The sequence below is a fragment of the Carassius carassius genome, chromosome 4 (genome assembly GCF_963082965.1).
Source record: "Carassius carassius chromosome 4, fCarCar2.1, whole genome shotgun sequence".
NCBI classification, from domain to species: Eukaryota; Metazoa; Chordata; class Actinopteri; order Cypriniformes; family Cyprinidae; genus Carassius; species Carassius carassius.
Window position 1 is genome coordinate 28709220 of NC_081758.1, and position 16984 is coordinate 28726203.

The 16984-nt window shown below is 37.9% G+C and overlaps 1 protein-coding gene across 1 annotated transcript; it reads left to right on the plus strand.

Annotated features, from left to right (window-relative positions):
* Window positions 1-5247: 5247 nt before the first annotated feature.
* Window positions 5248-15088, plus strand: LOC132139693 (coatomer subunit delta). Its single transcript, XM_059548241.1, has 10 exons — window positions 5248-5417; window positions 6705-6968; window positions 8535-8714; window positions 9951-10150; window positions 10238-10402; window positions 11017-11182; window positions 13100-13247; window positions 13345-13453; window positions 13608-13812; window positions 14220-15088. Exons 1-10 carry the CDS (start codon window positions 5415-5417, stop codon window positions 14307-14309), a joined length of 1530 nt encoding a protein of 509 aa, XP_059404224.1. The 5' UTR covers window positions 5248-5414; the 3' UTR covers window positions 14310-15088.
* The last annotated feature ends 1896 nt before the right edge of the window (window positions 15089-16984 follow it).

A 16984-nucleotide genomic window follows, 5' to 3' on the forward strand; every position in this document is an offset into this window, starting at 1 on the left:
ACCTGCCGGCCGTTCTTCACTCAAGCCCGCAGTGTGTGACGCAGTTTCCTGAACCTGCAGACTAGCCTACAATGGGTCTGTGCTCAAAAGCTGTTCTATAAAGTGAGGCAGTTACAATTTTTCAAGGACAGTCTGGCACTTCTGACTCACAGCCTGTAAGTACATGTTTTATATTTAAAGAATTTGCCACTGATGATTCAAACACGGGGCATAGAGGAGCAACAATAATTTGCTTTATGTGGAATTTTTTTTTTTTTTTTTTTTTTTTTTTACCTTAAACCACATAAAAACATTGCATTACACCAAATACACAATATGATGTTCTTTTTATCAATTTTGTATGACCCCCTTTAAATGATATTTAACTAGGAATTCCAATTCAAGATTAATCTTAAGTTTTGCCTAGTCAAAAATCCAATTCAAGATATCTACAACTGCAATTTGACTAGTAATAAATTACTTTCAGATATCTACAAATGTATTTTGGATATCTTTAAGAAATCATGAAGTCAAGTCAAGTCTGCTTTATTGTCAATTCTTCCACATGTACAGCACATACATACAGAGAATTGAAATTGTGTTATTCTCAGACCCTTGGTGCATACAGTCAAGTCAAGTCAAGTCAAGTCACCTTTATTTATATAGCGCTTTAAACAAAATATATTGCGTCAAAGCAACTGAACAACATTCATTAGGAAAACAGTGTGTCAATAATGCAAAATGATAGTTAAAGGCAGTTCATCATTGAATTCAGTGATGTCATCTCTGTTCAGTTAAATAGTGTCTGTGCATTTATTTGCAATCAAGTCAACGATATCGCTGTAGATGAAGTGACCCCAACTAAGCAAGCCAGAGGCGACAACGAATGGCCAAGGCGAGAAAAAACCTTGTGAGAAACCAGGCTCAGTTGGGGGGCCAATTCTCCTCTGACCAGACGAAACCAGTAGTTCAATTCCAGGCTGCAGCAAAGTCAGATTGTGCAGAAGAATCATCTGTTTCCTGTGGTCTTGTCCTGGTGGTCCTCTGAGACAAGGTCTTTACAGGGGATCTGTATCTGGGGCTCTAGTTGTCCTGGTCTCCGCTGTCTTTCAGGGCAGTAGAGGTCCTTTCTAGGTGCTGATCCACCATCTGGTCTGGATACGTACTGGATCCGGGTGACTGCAGTGACCCTCTGATCTAGATACAGACTGGATCTGGTGGCTACGGTGACCTCGGAATAAGAGAGAAACAGACTAATATTAGCGTAGATGCCATTCTTCTAATGATGTAGCAAGTACATCGGGTGTTATGGGAAGTGTTCCCAGTTCCGTTTTTTTGAGATCATAGGCCATAATTTAGATATATTTTTGAGATGGAAAAATGCAGTTTTACAAATGCTAAAAACGTCCTATAATTAACACCTGTTTTTTCAGAAGTTAGCAGTAAGAAATTACTCGTCATCCAGTTTTTTATATCGACTATGCAATCCATTAGTTTTTCAAATTGGTGTGTTTCACCGGAAATATAGAGCTGAGTATCATCAGCATAACAGTGAAAGCTAACACCATGTTTCCTGATGATATCTCCCAAGGGTAACATATAAAGCATGAAGAGTAGCGGCTCTAGTACTGGGCCTTGAGGTACTCCATACTGCACTTGTGATCGATATGATACATTTTCATTCACTGCTACGAACTGATGGCGGTCATATAAGTACGATTTAAACCATGCTAATGCACTTCCATTAATGCCAACAAAGTGTTCAAGTATATGCAAAAGAATGTTGTGGTCAATTGTGTCAAACGCAGCACTAAGATCCAATAAAACTAATATAGAGATACATCCACGATCAGATGATAAGAGCACATCATTTGTAACTCTAAGGAGAGCAGTCTCAGTACTATGATACGGTCTAAATCCTGACTGGAAATCCTCACATATACCATTTTTCTCTAAGAAGGAATATAATTGTGAGGATACCACCTTTTCTAGTATCTTGGACAGAAAAGGGAGATTCGAGATTCTTCTCAGTTTGCGGAGGAAGTAGAGACGCTGCTAAGCTTTTTTTTGGCTAGATGCTGCAGTGTTGTCAAACCAGGAGCGGTCCTCTGTGATGTGCACACCCAGGAACTTGGTGCTGCTCACTCTCTCCACAGTGACACTGTTGATGCTCAGAGGAACATGTTGAGTGTGCACTCTCCTGAAGTCAACAACAATCTCCTTCATCTTCTCCACAATCAGAGAGACATTGTTGTAACTGCAACACACAGCCAGGTGGCTCACCTTGCTCCTGTAGTTTGTCTCATCTCTGTCACTAATGAGACCCACTACAGTTGTGTCATCCACAAACTTAATGAAGATGTTGGAGTTGTGTGACGGTGTGCAGTCGTGTGTCAGCAGAGTGAAGAGGAGGGGGCTCAGCACACATACTTGGGGGGCCCCAGTGTTCAATGTGATTGTGCTGGATGTGTGCTCTTGACCTGTACTGCCTGAGGTCTTCCAGTCAGAAAGTCCAGCCAGTTGTGCAGCGAAATGTTGAGCCCCTGCTTGATAAGTTTGTGAATGAGCTGTTGAGGGATGATTGTGTTGAATGCTGAACTGTAAGCTCCTCTCTGGGTGGTGTAAACAAAGTCTAGAGTGTTGTTACCCCGTGTAGGTTGGTGTATTTTTGGGAACACACTCTTTATGTCTGCTTGGTTGAAATCTCCAGCTAGGATGAGAAAAGCATCTGAGTGGGCTGTCTGCTGCTCACTGATGTGCTAATACAGTTCATTTAGTGCCTTGTTCATATTGCTGTTGTTGGAGCTGGGAGGGATGTATACAGCAACGAGCAGTATGGCTGTATATTCCCTTGATAGATAGAGCGGCCAGCACTTAATAATCATAAACTCCACCAGGGGTGAGCAGTGTTTGCAGACTGCAGCAGCATTACGGCACTACCGCCCGCGGCCATGTGGGTTAGCTGTTAGCCTAGCCCGGAAACCTCCTCGCTTACCTCTCTTCTGCTTCCTCTCATGCCGCTTGTGGCGCCTCCGCTGTGGGTGAGATGCAGTAGGGGTTTAACTCTAAAAATGTGGTTCTGCCGACATTGAGTAGAAACTCATGACTGTATGTGCGCTTAAAGACAAGTAGACGCGATGAAGACATACAAAAACACTGCAACTCACAAGACAAAAACACTGTTCTGAAGGGAGAGAGAAAAGCCACTGCATATGGACGCACTGCCATCTTGATTATCTGCAGATATCTGCAATATGATTATGACTAGTTAGTTAGAGATAGCTCATTAGTAGATATCCAAAAATATTTTCCAATGGAAGTCAATGGAACAAAATGACTAGTCATAATAGCATTGTAGATATCTTCGTTGCATAAAATGACCAGTCATAATCACATTGTAGAGATCTTAATTCCAATTACGATGATTCCAAATTGCAGAATACATTTCTGGAATTGGAATTTTGACCAGTCAAATCTAAATTATGACTAGTACAGCAAGAGGTATTTAATGTTAAAAGTTTGCCATATTCGTATGCCAAGAACACGTTGGGCTGCGTGTGTATTCATACTCGTCATGCAGCGCCACACAGCGCATAGTTAAACCCATAGACACTGATGTCTCCAAATATTGTTTTGAAATGAGTTACAATTGTTTTAAAATTTTATTTATATTATACAACAGTTAAATGCAAGAGTCAACGGATAAATGAATCTTATAATAAACAAATCTTTGTCTGATAAATGAGCCTTGTGGAATTGTAGTGCTCTGACAAAGTACACACTTCCACAAAGTGTAATCAAGTGTAAAATCGTGTAAAAGGTAGGTTTAAATATAGTAAAACATATTATAAATACATGTTAAAATACATATTTAAATTAGATAACCGCCAACTGAGATTATTTGTGTATGAAAAAGGTGAAAAGACAAACAGTGAATACACAGACAGAAAACCAGAGCAGAGATCTGTCATTTCTTCATTATTAGTTAGGAACACTGGTGTTCTTCTTTCTTTCAAAAGCCACGTTTCTAGTGTAATAAATAAACATAAAATTAGACTGGAGTTAAAAAAAAATACAATAAAAGTGTATTGCAACCAAAAAGAAAAAATAGGAAAAACAAAACTGGATATTTATTACATTACGCTACTTATGCATGCGAAACCTCACCTCCTGCCTCAGCCACCAGATCTGGTCGGTATCCAGACCAGATGGTGGATCAGCACCTAGAGACGAGCTCTATAGCCCTGAATTTCAGCAGAGACCGAGACAGATCCCCAGTGAAGACCTTGTCTCCTAGACGGCAACCGGGACAAGACCACAGGAAACAGATGATTCTTCTGCACAATATAACTGTGCTGCAGCCTAAAATTAAACTGCTGGTTTCGTCTGGCCAGAGGAGACCTGGCCCTGACTGAGCCTGGTTTTTCCCAAGGTTTTTTCTCCATTCTGTCACTGATGGAGTTTTGGTTCCCTTGCCGCTGTCACCTATGTCTTGCTTAGTTGGGGAGACTTAATTTTCAATGATATCGTCGACTTGATTGCACAGATATTATTTAAACTGAACTGAGCTGGACGATGACATCACTGAATTCAATGATGAACTGACTTTAACTGAAAATTGAGTGTTTGCTATTGTCCTTTTGCAATGACAAACCATTTTTCCTATTTTGATACTGTAAAGCTGCTTTGACACAATGTGTATTGTTAAAAGCGCAATATAAATAAAGGTGACTTGACTTGACTAGACTTTGACTGACAGACTGACAGATAGATAGATAGATAGATAGATAGATGGATGGATGGATGGATGGATGGATGGATGGATGGATGGATAGATATAGATAGATAGATAGATAGATAGATAGATAGATAGATAGATAGATAGATAGATAGATAGATAGATAGATAGATAGACAGATAGATAGATGTTGGCCATGAAAGACAGTACCAAAAAATTAAAAAGAATAGGCTGTAGCATTATTCTATTTTTCTAAGAGTGACAAATCCAAACAATACATTACATACAGTAGGCTACATACATATATAGGGTGTGACATGTTTCTTAATTTATAATTTATGATTGACAAAGTTTTTATTAAATAAATATATTATTTAGAATAGAATAGAATAGAATAGAATAGAATAGAATAGTAGTGATGGACACGTTAAAAGGGAAGCTCTAGTGTTGTGTGAGGGTTGGGCAATGCTGCTGCTCTTGCTGCTGATGTTGGATCCTCCACATATGTTGCTCTGCCCTTTTACCCCGCTGACGAGCCGCTTCCGGTTGGAGACGTGGCTTATACTTCTGCCATATTGAGCCGCGGAGCAGTGCACTGCACACAAATTACAGTTTTATTTACCTCCCCACAGCATTTATACAACCACACAAACGGCGTTTAGAAGATTAAACGCAGAAAACACATCAAACCCTGAAAATGGTGAGTTCATCTTTATTCGTTAATGTACAACAAATGATTTTGACGACGGGTTCCGGTTTCTAGATGAGAGATTGCTGCTAGCTAACGAAATTAACCGCAGACTGGTTTATTGTTTGGTATGCGTATTAATCAATATAAACTTTAAATTTAGCGTATTGTAAGATTGAAAATTAGCTCAGTGACCATGTCTGTGTATAATGTCGCTTCTAGAGATGTTAAACTCGCAAATAAGGTTGGTCAATATGAGCTACACCAGAGTCAAATACGCGCTGTTCAGCAGGCGTGTAACTCAGTCTATCAGCTTCAAATTAAACGTGTCTGTGATAACGAATCAGATATGTAAAACCTGTGATAAATAACAGTGTGGCTAAATTACTTTTTGTCAAAAAATACCTAACCCGTTTGTCATTTGTAACATCTGTTGACGTGGTCACATTATGTTGGCATTGAATTCACTGCTTGCATAATTAATGTTTAGAAAAACTGCAATAATTTATCATGAAAATAACAACCATTTAGATCAGTTCAAACGTTTTTGTCTTATTTTTGACTGATTTGTTAAAGTTACAACTAGTATTTGTATTCATGCAATTTGACTAAACAAAATTGCTTAATTTCTGTCAGATCAGTTGAAACCGGATGAATTGTTTCAAAGCTTTTCTGTAAATTTTTATTTAAATTGGAACATTTTATTTTCCCAAGAATAGAGCACATCAGAAAGAAAGAAACCTCAGGTTTTCGTTCATAAAATAAGAATAGATGGATAGAAGCTGTGTTTTGTGAGCCATACTTTCATTTATTATCTGATAGATTTTGTACAGTTGGAAACTGTTTATGGAAAGTTATATATATTGTATACAGAGTCTTTGCTCAGTGTTTTGTAATGGGTACTAGCTTGTCTCAGAGCGTTGCTTTGTAGTATTTTATAGCAGCTGTCTAATCAGAAATGCAGTCCGTGAATTCATCCACAAAACTCTTCATCCCAATGATTTCTTGATTTCTCAGAAAAAGGACACGTCAGAACAGGACGCGAATGAAATGTTTAACCAGCAAGGCTTTAAGAAAGCACATTCAAATAATGCAGTTCAGTTCTTGCATATTGCGTACTCTTTGTCGATTTTGTTTGTCCCATCAATGGTATAAAAGCTGAGGTGGGTCCAGACTTTGGACTTTAATGTGGCTGAGGGCATCTATTATTTTACTTCCACTGCTTTCCGCAATACCATTAAAAACCTCTTTGCATTTTTGAAATGGCTCCTTAAGAGTATTGTTGCATAACTCCTCCAGGTGCTGTTGGCAGCAGCAGTCTGCACCAAGGCAGGTAAAGCCCTGGTGTCACGGCAGTTTGTGGAGATGACACGGACGAGAGTGGAGGGTCTGCTGGCTGCTTTCCCCAAACTGATGAACACCGGCAAACAGCACACGTTTGTGGAGACTGAGAGTGTGCGCTATGTCTACCAGCCTCTGGAGAAGCTCTACATGGTGCTGGTCACCACCAAGAACAGTAATATACTGGAGGACCTGGAGACACTGCGTCTCTTCTCACGCGTGGTATGATAGCAACAGCATGCACAATGGAATAAAAGACTTTTTAATGGTTAACTTAATTTTTTTGTTGTTGTTTTTTTTCACTTTTTGATACATCTCATTGTTCATGTTTCGTCATGAGAAATTAATTGTAAAATGAATGTTTCAGGCTTTACGGGATCACAGTGCCTGTATATTTTTCATCTTATAGCAAGGGTCTTCAACCGGGGGTCCACAGGGTTACTGCAGGGGGTACACCAATTAATGTTCAAGTAATTAAAATAAATAAATAACACGGGTTAAAAAATTACATGTTTGTTGATCTCTGCAATGGGAAATCATGTGTTTAAGTTTGAATCCACTCACCGATCTTTAAGGTGCAGAGATATATGCTCACTCTTGCGAATCATCTCTCATTAACAAACAATGACACAATGCGTGTTAGAGATTTATTATGCAGTGTAGACAACTTTATTTATTTAAATGAAACATTTTGAGATCACAAACTGGGTTGAGTGATAGCTTTTCATTCATAGTAAAGTAAGCTGTCTTTCACACTTTCCAGGCAATATAGCTATAATATGTTGAATAAAAGTATTTTTCTTGCTGGTAAGAGGACATATTGCCAATTACACATTGCAAAGTTTTGAAAGTGACATATATATATATATATATATATATATATATATATACGTGATTCACTTTGAAGGTGCAATTGACATAGTGATGCTATCATGGGACAAAAATGTGGCATGTCAAAATATATATGCAATTTCAGTGCAGACTAATAGATTACTAGAAAAAATGTTTGTATAAACATATTTTTAAATTCCATTCCAATTATTTGTGAAAGTAATGCCCTATATTATGTATCACTGTACATTGCTATTCTTGTTATGGTGGAGCCGTTGCTTACACATTACATCAGCACTTTATTAAAAAAAAAAAATTTCAGATACTCAATGATTTGATTCTTAATTGTCTATCTCACAGAAAAATAAACAAGTTAAGTTGTAGAAGCTAAGGTTCAAGTAATGTTTATTTGTTCATCTGACAGTAAAATTAAAATGTGAATTTTTAATAAATTAGTAGCTAAAGTTCATGTAAATGTCCTGCTGAATAGTACAATTAAAATGTATGACACTGCAAATCCATTAAAATAATTTACAACAACTGCAAACAACTAATGCATTATATTTTTATCTCAACATGTTGTTTATGATGCGTAAATCTCATTTTAACAATAAAAAGTAATATACAGGCATTGATGCATGTGCAGCCACAATAATGGGCATAGTTCTGGTCTTCTGTCTTAACATATTATACATAACATAATTTATTCTTCATCATAATTGGGTACTTTCTATTAATATCGAAGTATATATACTTAATATGTAGCTCTGCTTGACACATTTTGTATCAGGGAACCTTGCCCCATCACCAAAGGGGTCCTTGCCTTGTCAATTTTTTTTTATTTTATTTGTTTGTTTGTAAAACAGAAACTTGTATGTGTTTATCGTGGGTTGTTCTGTTAAAATCAGTGTACTGAAAGGAAGCTGACTGATGTTCATTTTTCTTTTATTTTGGTAGATTCCCGAATATTGTCGTGTCCTGGAGGAGAGTGAGATTTCTGAGCACTGCTTTGACCTCATCTTCGCCTTTGATGAGATTGTTGCCCTCGGTTATAGAGAAAATGTTAACTTGGCCCAGATCCGGACATTTACAGAAATGGACTCCCATGAGGAAAAGGTGTTCCGCGCTGTCAGAGAGGTAGGAATAGCAATGCACACTTTTGACTGTTGTCGTGCACTCAATGGCTAAAAGTATACTGGCATCTTTTCTAATTAACAAATCTGGCAATTCCCCAAGAGTTTACAGCATATTATGACATGACATTCTAGAAATTTCTCCAGTCTGCTATAGAGTTGTTTAGCTCAGGTGCAGAATGCAAACGAGGAGGATCAATAAGTTCCTCCTCGTGTTTCCACTGTATCTCAGTCAATCTGAGTGCTGTCTGTCACCTGTCTTTAATCAGTTCTGTGAATGACTGTATGCTCATTCTTTATAAAGTAGCAACAATGTCATTTGTAAAGTAGCCTACAGTCTTAGGCACATTAGTATTTTTCACCCCAAAAAAGGGGTTTAGGCCAGTTATTTATATCTTTTGCTGTAGTGTGTCAGTAGGAAATATCAGTTTACATTTTCAAACATTCATTTTGCCATTCATTTTAATAATATTCTAGTGAGATTGTTGAATGCACTAAGACTAAGACTTTTGCACAGTATTTTATGTATAAAGTACGTATAATTAGATTAAGAATATTTAAATCGAATATAATTAAAGTATGCTTTCATATGTGTTAAGGGCTAGATATTCGCTGGAGGAAACAGCTGTGGTGTGATGAGCGGTGAACTTTACAGTAGATGAAAAACCGATTGCTCCCTCGTGACCTTTTGTAAACTGTATTTATGACAAAGAACTGCACTGATACAGATATTCTATCAATCAATCGATAAACACACCTTGTGTCCTCTGTTTGTGTTTGAGTCCGCTCGCGCTGCTCCGCTGCGGTCTGTGGATTAAAGAGCGCGCTGAAAGATGGAGAGAAGACAGATCTGCTGCCATTTTCATATGACATTTAAGCGGACTGACTCTGAGGCGATCGGTTCGGTTCGGTGCATACCGGTTCCATAGGTACCGGTGCCATATTGGTACCAGGTTTTGGTACCCAACCCTACTAGTCACATGTATTATTAAAACTTAAATACAAAGAGCTCTAAAAGATCATCAGAATTTGTACTTTTTTTTTTTGCTAATTAGACCATCTACAAATGTTGCGACAAATGCAGTAATTGATTTATAGTTGATTTATAGTTATTTTCAAAACCTTCAGTGCACTGTCATTATAAAAGAAATTCATTATTTAATTCTAACAAGTAAGTTTTGTAAAAAAAATAACCTACATTTTAAATAACCTCTAAACCACTCAAATAATTGTTCATCAGACTCAAGAGCGTGAGGCTAAGGCAGAGATGAGACGGAAGGCTAAAGAGCTTCAGCAGATACGGCGTGATGGCGAGCGTGGAAAGAAGGGACCAGGCTTTGGTGGTTTTGGCAACTCGGGCATGAGCAGCAGCAGCACAGCCATCATCACAGACACACTAATCGAGGCAGAGAAACCCAAACCCACCCCTGCACCTGTCAGGTACTGCCATACTCTTAAGAGACTACAGCAATCCTTAATCTGTATAAAAACAGCAGCTAGCTGCAATTTAATGCCCTTTTGTTTTAGGTCCAGTGGTCCAAGTAAAGCACTTAAACTGCTTGGCAAAGGTAAGGAGGTGGATGACTTTGTGGACAAACTAAAATCAGAGGGAGAAAATATCATCTTGCCCAGCACAGGCAAAAGACCATCAGAGGCATCTAAATCTCTGCCGCCTCCAACCCACACAGAGAGGTAATGATATGTCAGTGTTTGAAATGCAGAAATCATATTGAGTATAGTCATTAGTGGAGTGTGTTCTTATTCAATTAAAATATTTTGCAGTGCTGTTCATTAATGCGATAAAACTAATTTTTTTGTGTTTTGTCTCTTTGCGGGGTTTGCAAATACAAGTTAGACATGAATTTTAAATCTTTACTACTTGCTTAAGTTTCAGTGTAAGACCTCACTCATCTCATGTTAGCAGCATGTGAGCCGTACATATTCTTTTCAGTGCCCATGTTAACAGTTGCAGTATTCATGCTTTACACGTGAGCAGCATGTCAAGTAGAGTTTCAGTGCTGAGCCTATTTGTGTTGCGTCTTGCATGCTGAATTCAGCAGAACTTATGGTGAAACTGCACTTATTCATCAACCCATTTAAGACACATAACTAAATGGGGATTTAACTGCAGTTCCCTCTTAATCTAAAATGCAAGTTTGACAATCAAATAGTTCTCAATGACCCACTCTTGATCTTTTTCCTTTTATTAAAGGGCATTGTCAGTGCAATAACCCAGAAATCACACAATTTTAGATCCACAATTTAACAACACTTAAATCTTCAAACAATTTCTGTCTAATTTTCAGTGTGCATATGAGAGTTGAGGAAAAAATCACTCTCACATGTGGCCGTGACGGTGGCCTTCAGAACATGGAAGTGCTTGGTATGATTACCCTCAGAGTGTCTGATGAAAAGAATGGGCGAATTAGGCTGAAAGTCAGCAATAATGACAAGAGAGGCGTGCAGTTGCAGGTAAGTGTTTTTTTTTGTTTGTTGATGTAGCAGTTTTGGCTAATTATACAATCCGAATTCCGGAAAAGTTGGGACGTTTTTTAAATTTTAATAAAATGAAAACTAAAGGAATTTCAAATCACATGAGCCAATATTTTATTCACAATAGAACATAGATAACGTAGCAAATGTTTAAACTGAGAAATTTTACACTTTTATCCACTTAATTAGCTCATTTAAAATTTAATGCCTGCTACAGGTCTCAAAAAAGTTGGCACGGGGGCAACAAATGGCTTAAAAAGCAAGCAGTTTTGAAAAGATTCAGCTGGGAGAACATCTAGTGATTAATTAAGTTAATTGATATCAGGTCTGTAACATGATTAGCTATAAAAGCTTTGTCTTAGAGAAGCAGAGTCTCTCAGAAGTAAAGATGGGCAGAGGCTCTCCAATCTGTGAAAGACTGCGTAAAAAAATTGTGGAAAACATTAAAAACAATGTTCCCCAACGTCAAATTGCAAAGGCTTTGCAAATCTCATCATCTACAGTGCATAACATCATCAAAAGATTCAGAGAAACTGGAGAAATCTCTGTGCGTAAGGGACAAGGCCGGAGACCTTTATTGGATGCCCGTGGTCTTCGGGCTCTCAGACGACACTGCATCACTCATCGGCATGATTGTGTCAATGACATTACTAAATGGGCCCAGGAATACTTTCAGAAACCACTGTCGGTAAACACAATCCGCCGTGCCATCAGCAGATGCCAACTAAAGCTCTATCATGCAAAAAGGAAGCCATATGTGAACATGGTCCAGAAGCGCCGTCATGTCCTGTGGGCCAAGGCTCATTTAAAATGGACTATTTCAAAGTGGAATAGTGTTTTATGGTCAGACGAGTCCAAATTTGACATTCTTGTTGGAAATCACGGACGCCGTGTCCTCCGGGCTAAAGAGGAGGGAGACCTTCCAGCATGTTATCAGCGTTCAGTTCAAAAGCCAGCATCTCTGATGGTATGGGGGTGCATAAGTGCATACGGTATGGGCAGCTTGCATGTTTTGGAAGGCTCTGTGAATGCTGAAAGGTATATAAAGGTTTTAGAGCAACATATGCTTCCCTCCAAACAACGTCTATTTCACGGAAGGCCTTGTTTATTTCAGCAGGACAATGCAAAACCACATACTGCAGCTATAACAACAGCATGGCTTCTTCGTAGAAGAGTCCGGGTGCTAACCTGGCCTGCCTGCAGTCCAGATCTTTCACCTATAGAGAACATTTGGCGCATCATTAAACGGAAAATACGTCAAAGACGACCACGAACTCTTCAGCAGCTGGAAATCTATATAAGGCAAGAATGGGACCAAATTCCAACAGCAAAACTCCAGCAACTCATAGCCTCAATGCCCAGACGTCTTCAAACTGTTTTGAAAAGAAAAGGAGATGCTACACCATGGTAAACATGCCCCGTCCCAACTATTTTGAGACCTGTAGCAGAAATCAAAATTGAAATGAACTCATTTTGTGCATAAAATTGTAAACTTTCTCAGTTTAAACATTTGCTATATTATCCATGTTCTATTGTGAATAAAATATTGGCTCATGTGATTTGAAAGTCTTTTAGTTTTCATTTTATTAAAATTTAAAAAACGTCCCAACTTTTCCGGAATTCGGGTTGTAAGAAAACCTAACTATAAGATTTAATCTGAATTTTTTTATTTTATTTTTTTATCATGCATAGTGCTGTAGGTAATTTGTAGCCCAAAATTACGAGGACTGAAACTAATAAAAAACTAAAGTAAAGAAAAATCTCAATTAAACTAAAACCAAAATTGAAAACTATTAAAAGTATGTTTTCCAAAACGAACATAAAATAAATATATATAATAAACCTTTAGAAAATGTGTTCTATGTTTGTAACTCCCTTCTAACGACTTCTTTGTAGACCCATCCAAATGTGGACAAAAAACTTTTCACAGCAGAGTCTGTGATTGGCCTGAAAAACCCAGACAAATCCTTCCCCCTGAAAAGTGACGTGGGTGTGCTGAAGTGGAGGCTACAGACGACAGATGAATCTTTCATTCCACTAACAAGTCAGTCCTAAACATGTGGTTTAGTATTACCAATAAAGTTAACAGCTTTCATCTCCCCAGGAGTGTCACATGACTTATTTAATTTCTGTTTGTGTAGTAAACTGTTGGCCCTCTGAGAGTGGTGCTGGCTGTGATGTAAACATTGAGTACGAGCTACAGGATGAATGTCTGGAACTCAATGATGTAGTCATCTCTATCCCTGTACCGTGAGTTCAGATTCACTTGATTTAGTTCTAATTCACACACATTATACACTTTTACTGGCATAATAAATCACATTGTTTCCCTGTGTATAATGAAGAATTTTGGAATCGTTTGGCTTGTTATTAACATTTGTCAACTGCAACAATTTAATCACAGGTCGGGGGTGGGAGCTCCTGTGATTGGTGATCTAGACGGAGAATATCGCCATGACAGCAGACGGAATATCCTGGAGTGGTGTCTGCCTGTGATTGATGTGAAAAATAAGACTGGTAGTCTGGAATTCAGCATACCTGGCCAGCCCAATGACTTTTTCCCTGTCAATGTCTCCTTCGTCTCCAAGGGAAGCTACTGTGACATTCAGGTAAGAAAAGAGGTTAATTAGAAATTAGGGTAGGGTTTCCCAAACTGGGGTTCTTGATTGAACTTCAGGGAGTTCAGGAGTTGATGAGAAGCTAATAATCCTTTTGAAATAAAAATAAAAACGCGTCAGAGAACCTTGAACATGCGAATGTATTGTTAAATAATTGAGACATTGCCTTTAAATCATGGAGGCTATTTCAATTAAATATATTATGTCAAAGGTGCTCAGTTTACAAAAAAGTTTGTGAATCCCTGGGTTAAGGTATTTTTCGATAGTAGAGTACTGATGTTAGTAGATGGGTTAATAGATTAGATTCATTATATTCAATTATAAATCACAGTTCAAAAGCAAACATTGAGATTCTCTCACCTTCTCCTCTTTTCTCTGTTCATGTTCTCTCCTGCCAGGTCACTAAGGTGTCTCAGGTGGATGGGGAAAGCCCAGTTCGGTTCTCCACAGAAACCTCATTTGTGGTCGACAAGTACGAAATACTTTAAAAGGAAACATCCCTAACAAAATTCCACCCCACCTGTCAGAGGAGCAGATAAATGGACTGAAAACATTCATATAAATAAAAGAAGGGAGAGTCAAAAAAATGAAGGGGACGATGCAATCTTTATCATCTTCAGCAGTACTTTTAACAGAGCAATATTGGCTCTACTTGTACCCAATATGGTTCACAAAGCAGCCAGTCAGCAAGGTTTGGGGCTAAAATGGAGACTGCATTGAAAAGAGGGAGTGGACTGCTGGAAATGTATTCATTTGAAGCCATCATGGCAGTATATGTTTGAATTGATGATTCATACCTCCACTGTAAGGGTCAAGTCATGTTGCTTGTCTTTCCTCTCAGTTTGTGGTTTTCTAAAGATTTATTTTCAATGTGCTGCAAACTGAATTTTTTTTTTTTTTAACACTAGAAGGTTGTTGTTCCTTGCTTGTAATCGCCCTTTCGTCCATTTCATAGTAATTGTTTTGTCTCTTGTGTTTGTCATTCAGACTCTGTTTTGTCTAAAATATATATTTTATCTCCCGTTTCTGTCTGTTGTAAAACATCTGACATGTTTAAGACGTCTGTGCTTGGATCTTTGTCTAACTCTTGTCTGGCTCTCTGTTCTCCTGTTTTACATTGTTTTGGTGTAGTATTGCCAACCTTTAAGGAAACTGAGCCTGTAGGACATTTTCTGAAATTTGTTTTGGTGTATCATGGACATTTGAATGGAAAATATTTAAAGCCATTAACTTGTATTAAAATAATTGATTTCTTTCAAGATGACAACATTGCAGTCAGAAAAACTTATTGCTTCAAAAATGAGAGCTCTTGTTTTCTATTGATACCAAATACTTCAGGTTTGGATATTCATACTACTAAAAGGCAACCTGCTCCCCATCTGAAATGTGTTGTTTGTAGATAGAGCCCTTTAGTGGAGGATCAGGATCATGTATGTCTCTTGACTGTCAATGATTGTGAGTAAGTTTTCAGGGAGGGTCTTCTGGTCTCCTATCAGCATTATGAGTGGTTCCCAGCCTGCAGAGCCATCATCCCAAACTTTAGTCTCAACCCCACATGGCCCCCCGCTGAAGAAAAGAGGTCTCCCTTACTGTCCTGGTTTCCAGTTATGCCTTGAATGTCTCTGCGTATTTTGATGAGGGGAAGGGCGTATAGAATGTTTTTGTTTATCTTTTTTCATTATTTTTTTTCCCTTCGGTTTTCATTAAATCATAATGTGGATTGGGAAATGGTATAAAGACATCAGAGATTTTTTTAAAATAACGAATTAGGGATTCATGATGAAGAACATTCCAGTGTAAAATTATTAAAAAAATCATTAAAGAGTTTAAAAAGCAAAGGATCTTTTGTTATCTGTTCTTTTCTGCAGTCATTGTGTTTTGTTTGAATGGTTATAACCATGAAATCGGTGGTTAGTTTAAAATCATAAACGGTCTAGAATGTGTTTAAGTTTGCCTGATTTTACAGGGTTTTTATGAAGCCCTGTAAGTCTACCCCTTTTTCAGTGAAGCCCATATTACAGTGCTACTATATTCACCCAGTCACATATAGTCAGTATTTCAATTACCACACTGAATGATTCATGCTTTTCCAAGGTTTTTGTTTTGTTTCCCCAACCTTAAAACCGGGGGTGGAGAGTTTTTATTTATTTTTTTTTTTTTTTTTACTTCAGTAAAAAGAATTACTTGCTGTGCTCTTCTCATATCCGTCTGAATGCAAGAGTTAGAAGGACTGTAAGTGGACCGAGGGCCAAGCGAAAAGGAATAAGGAGAGTTATTTTTTCATGCCTTATTTTTGGGGATTAAATACTATACAGTTTTTGATTTTCTTTTTGAAAGAAACATGGCGCAAGAAAAAAGATTTACCAATGTTAGTTTGATAGAATATGCATAAAATAGTTTTAGCAGTTAAAGTGACTTGTTCTGATGGAAACCCTTTCTACCTCCTACACTACATCCAGAGTTTCTAAAGGAGCTACTGAGCTATTCATCTAGTTCAGTCTGTGATCCCACTCCTTAGGACCATTTTCAATAATTTTCCTGTTATTTACAAACCAAGGACCACAATGGCCCCTAAAAGGGTTCGCTTTCAAGTAAGTTTCCTTTTGCACCTTTGATATTTAATTGAGGAAAATTATTTAAGGCATTTAAATGTACATTTTGCTGAAAAGCTATATATACATATATATATATATATATATGAAAAGCCTAAGAAGACTAGTAAGTTACAGGCTGACATTGTGACATCTTGCTCCATAATGTGTTCAAATGCGTGTTAAATTAAATATTTTCTAATCACTGAAGAAAACAAGCCACGTTGTCAACTATTACCAGAACTTGGTTAGAAGTTACAAGGCTTAAGGGGGAAAACGAATAGATGAAAGAGATTTGCACGACCACAAGAGGTCATCCTTTCCTTTGCCTCATTTCATCTTCTCTTCTTTGCTTGATGGTGTGTGTCTTGTGAATGGAAACAGCCACCCGGACTGACACCGTGCGTATTTGAAACTAAAATGTTTTTGCTGTGATGATTTCTATCCTTACTGTATCTCAGGCCATATGATTTAGTGTCTGATTTGATTTAATGCCTATAAATTTAATTTGTGGAGTTCCGATAAATAAGAGGGAGGAAATCCTTGATAAAGAAAGACGAAAAGAAACGAGG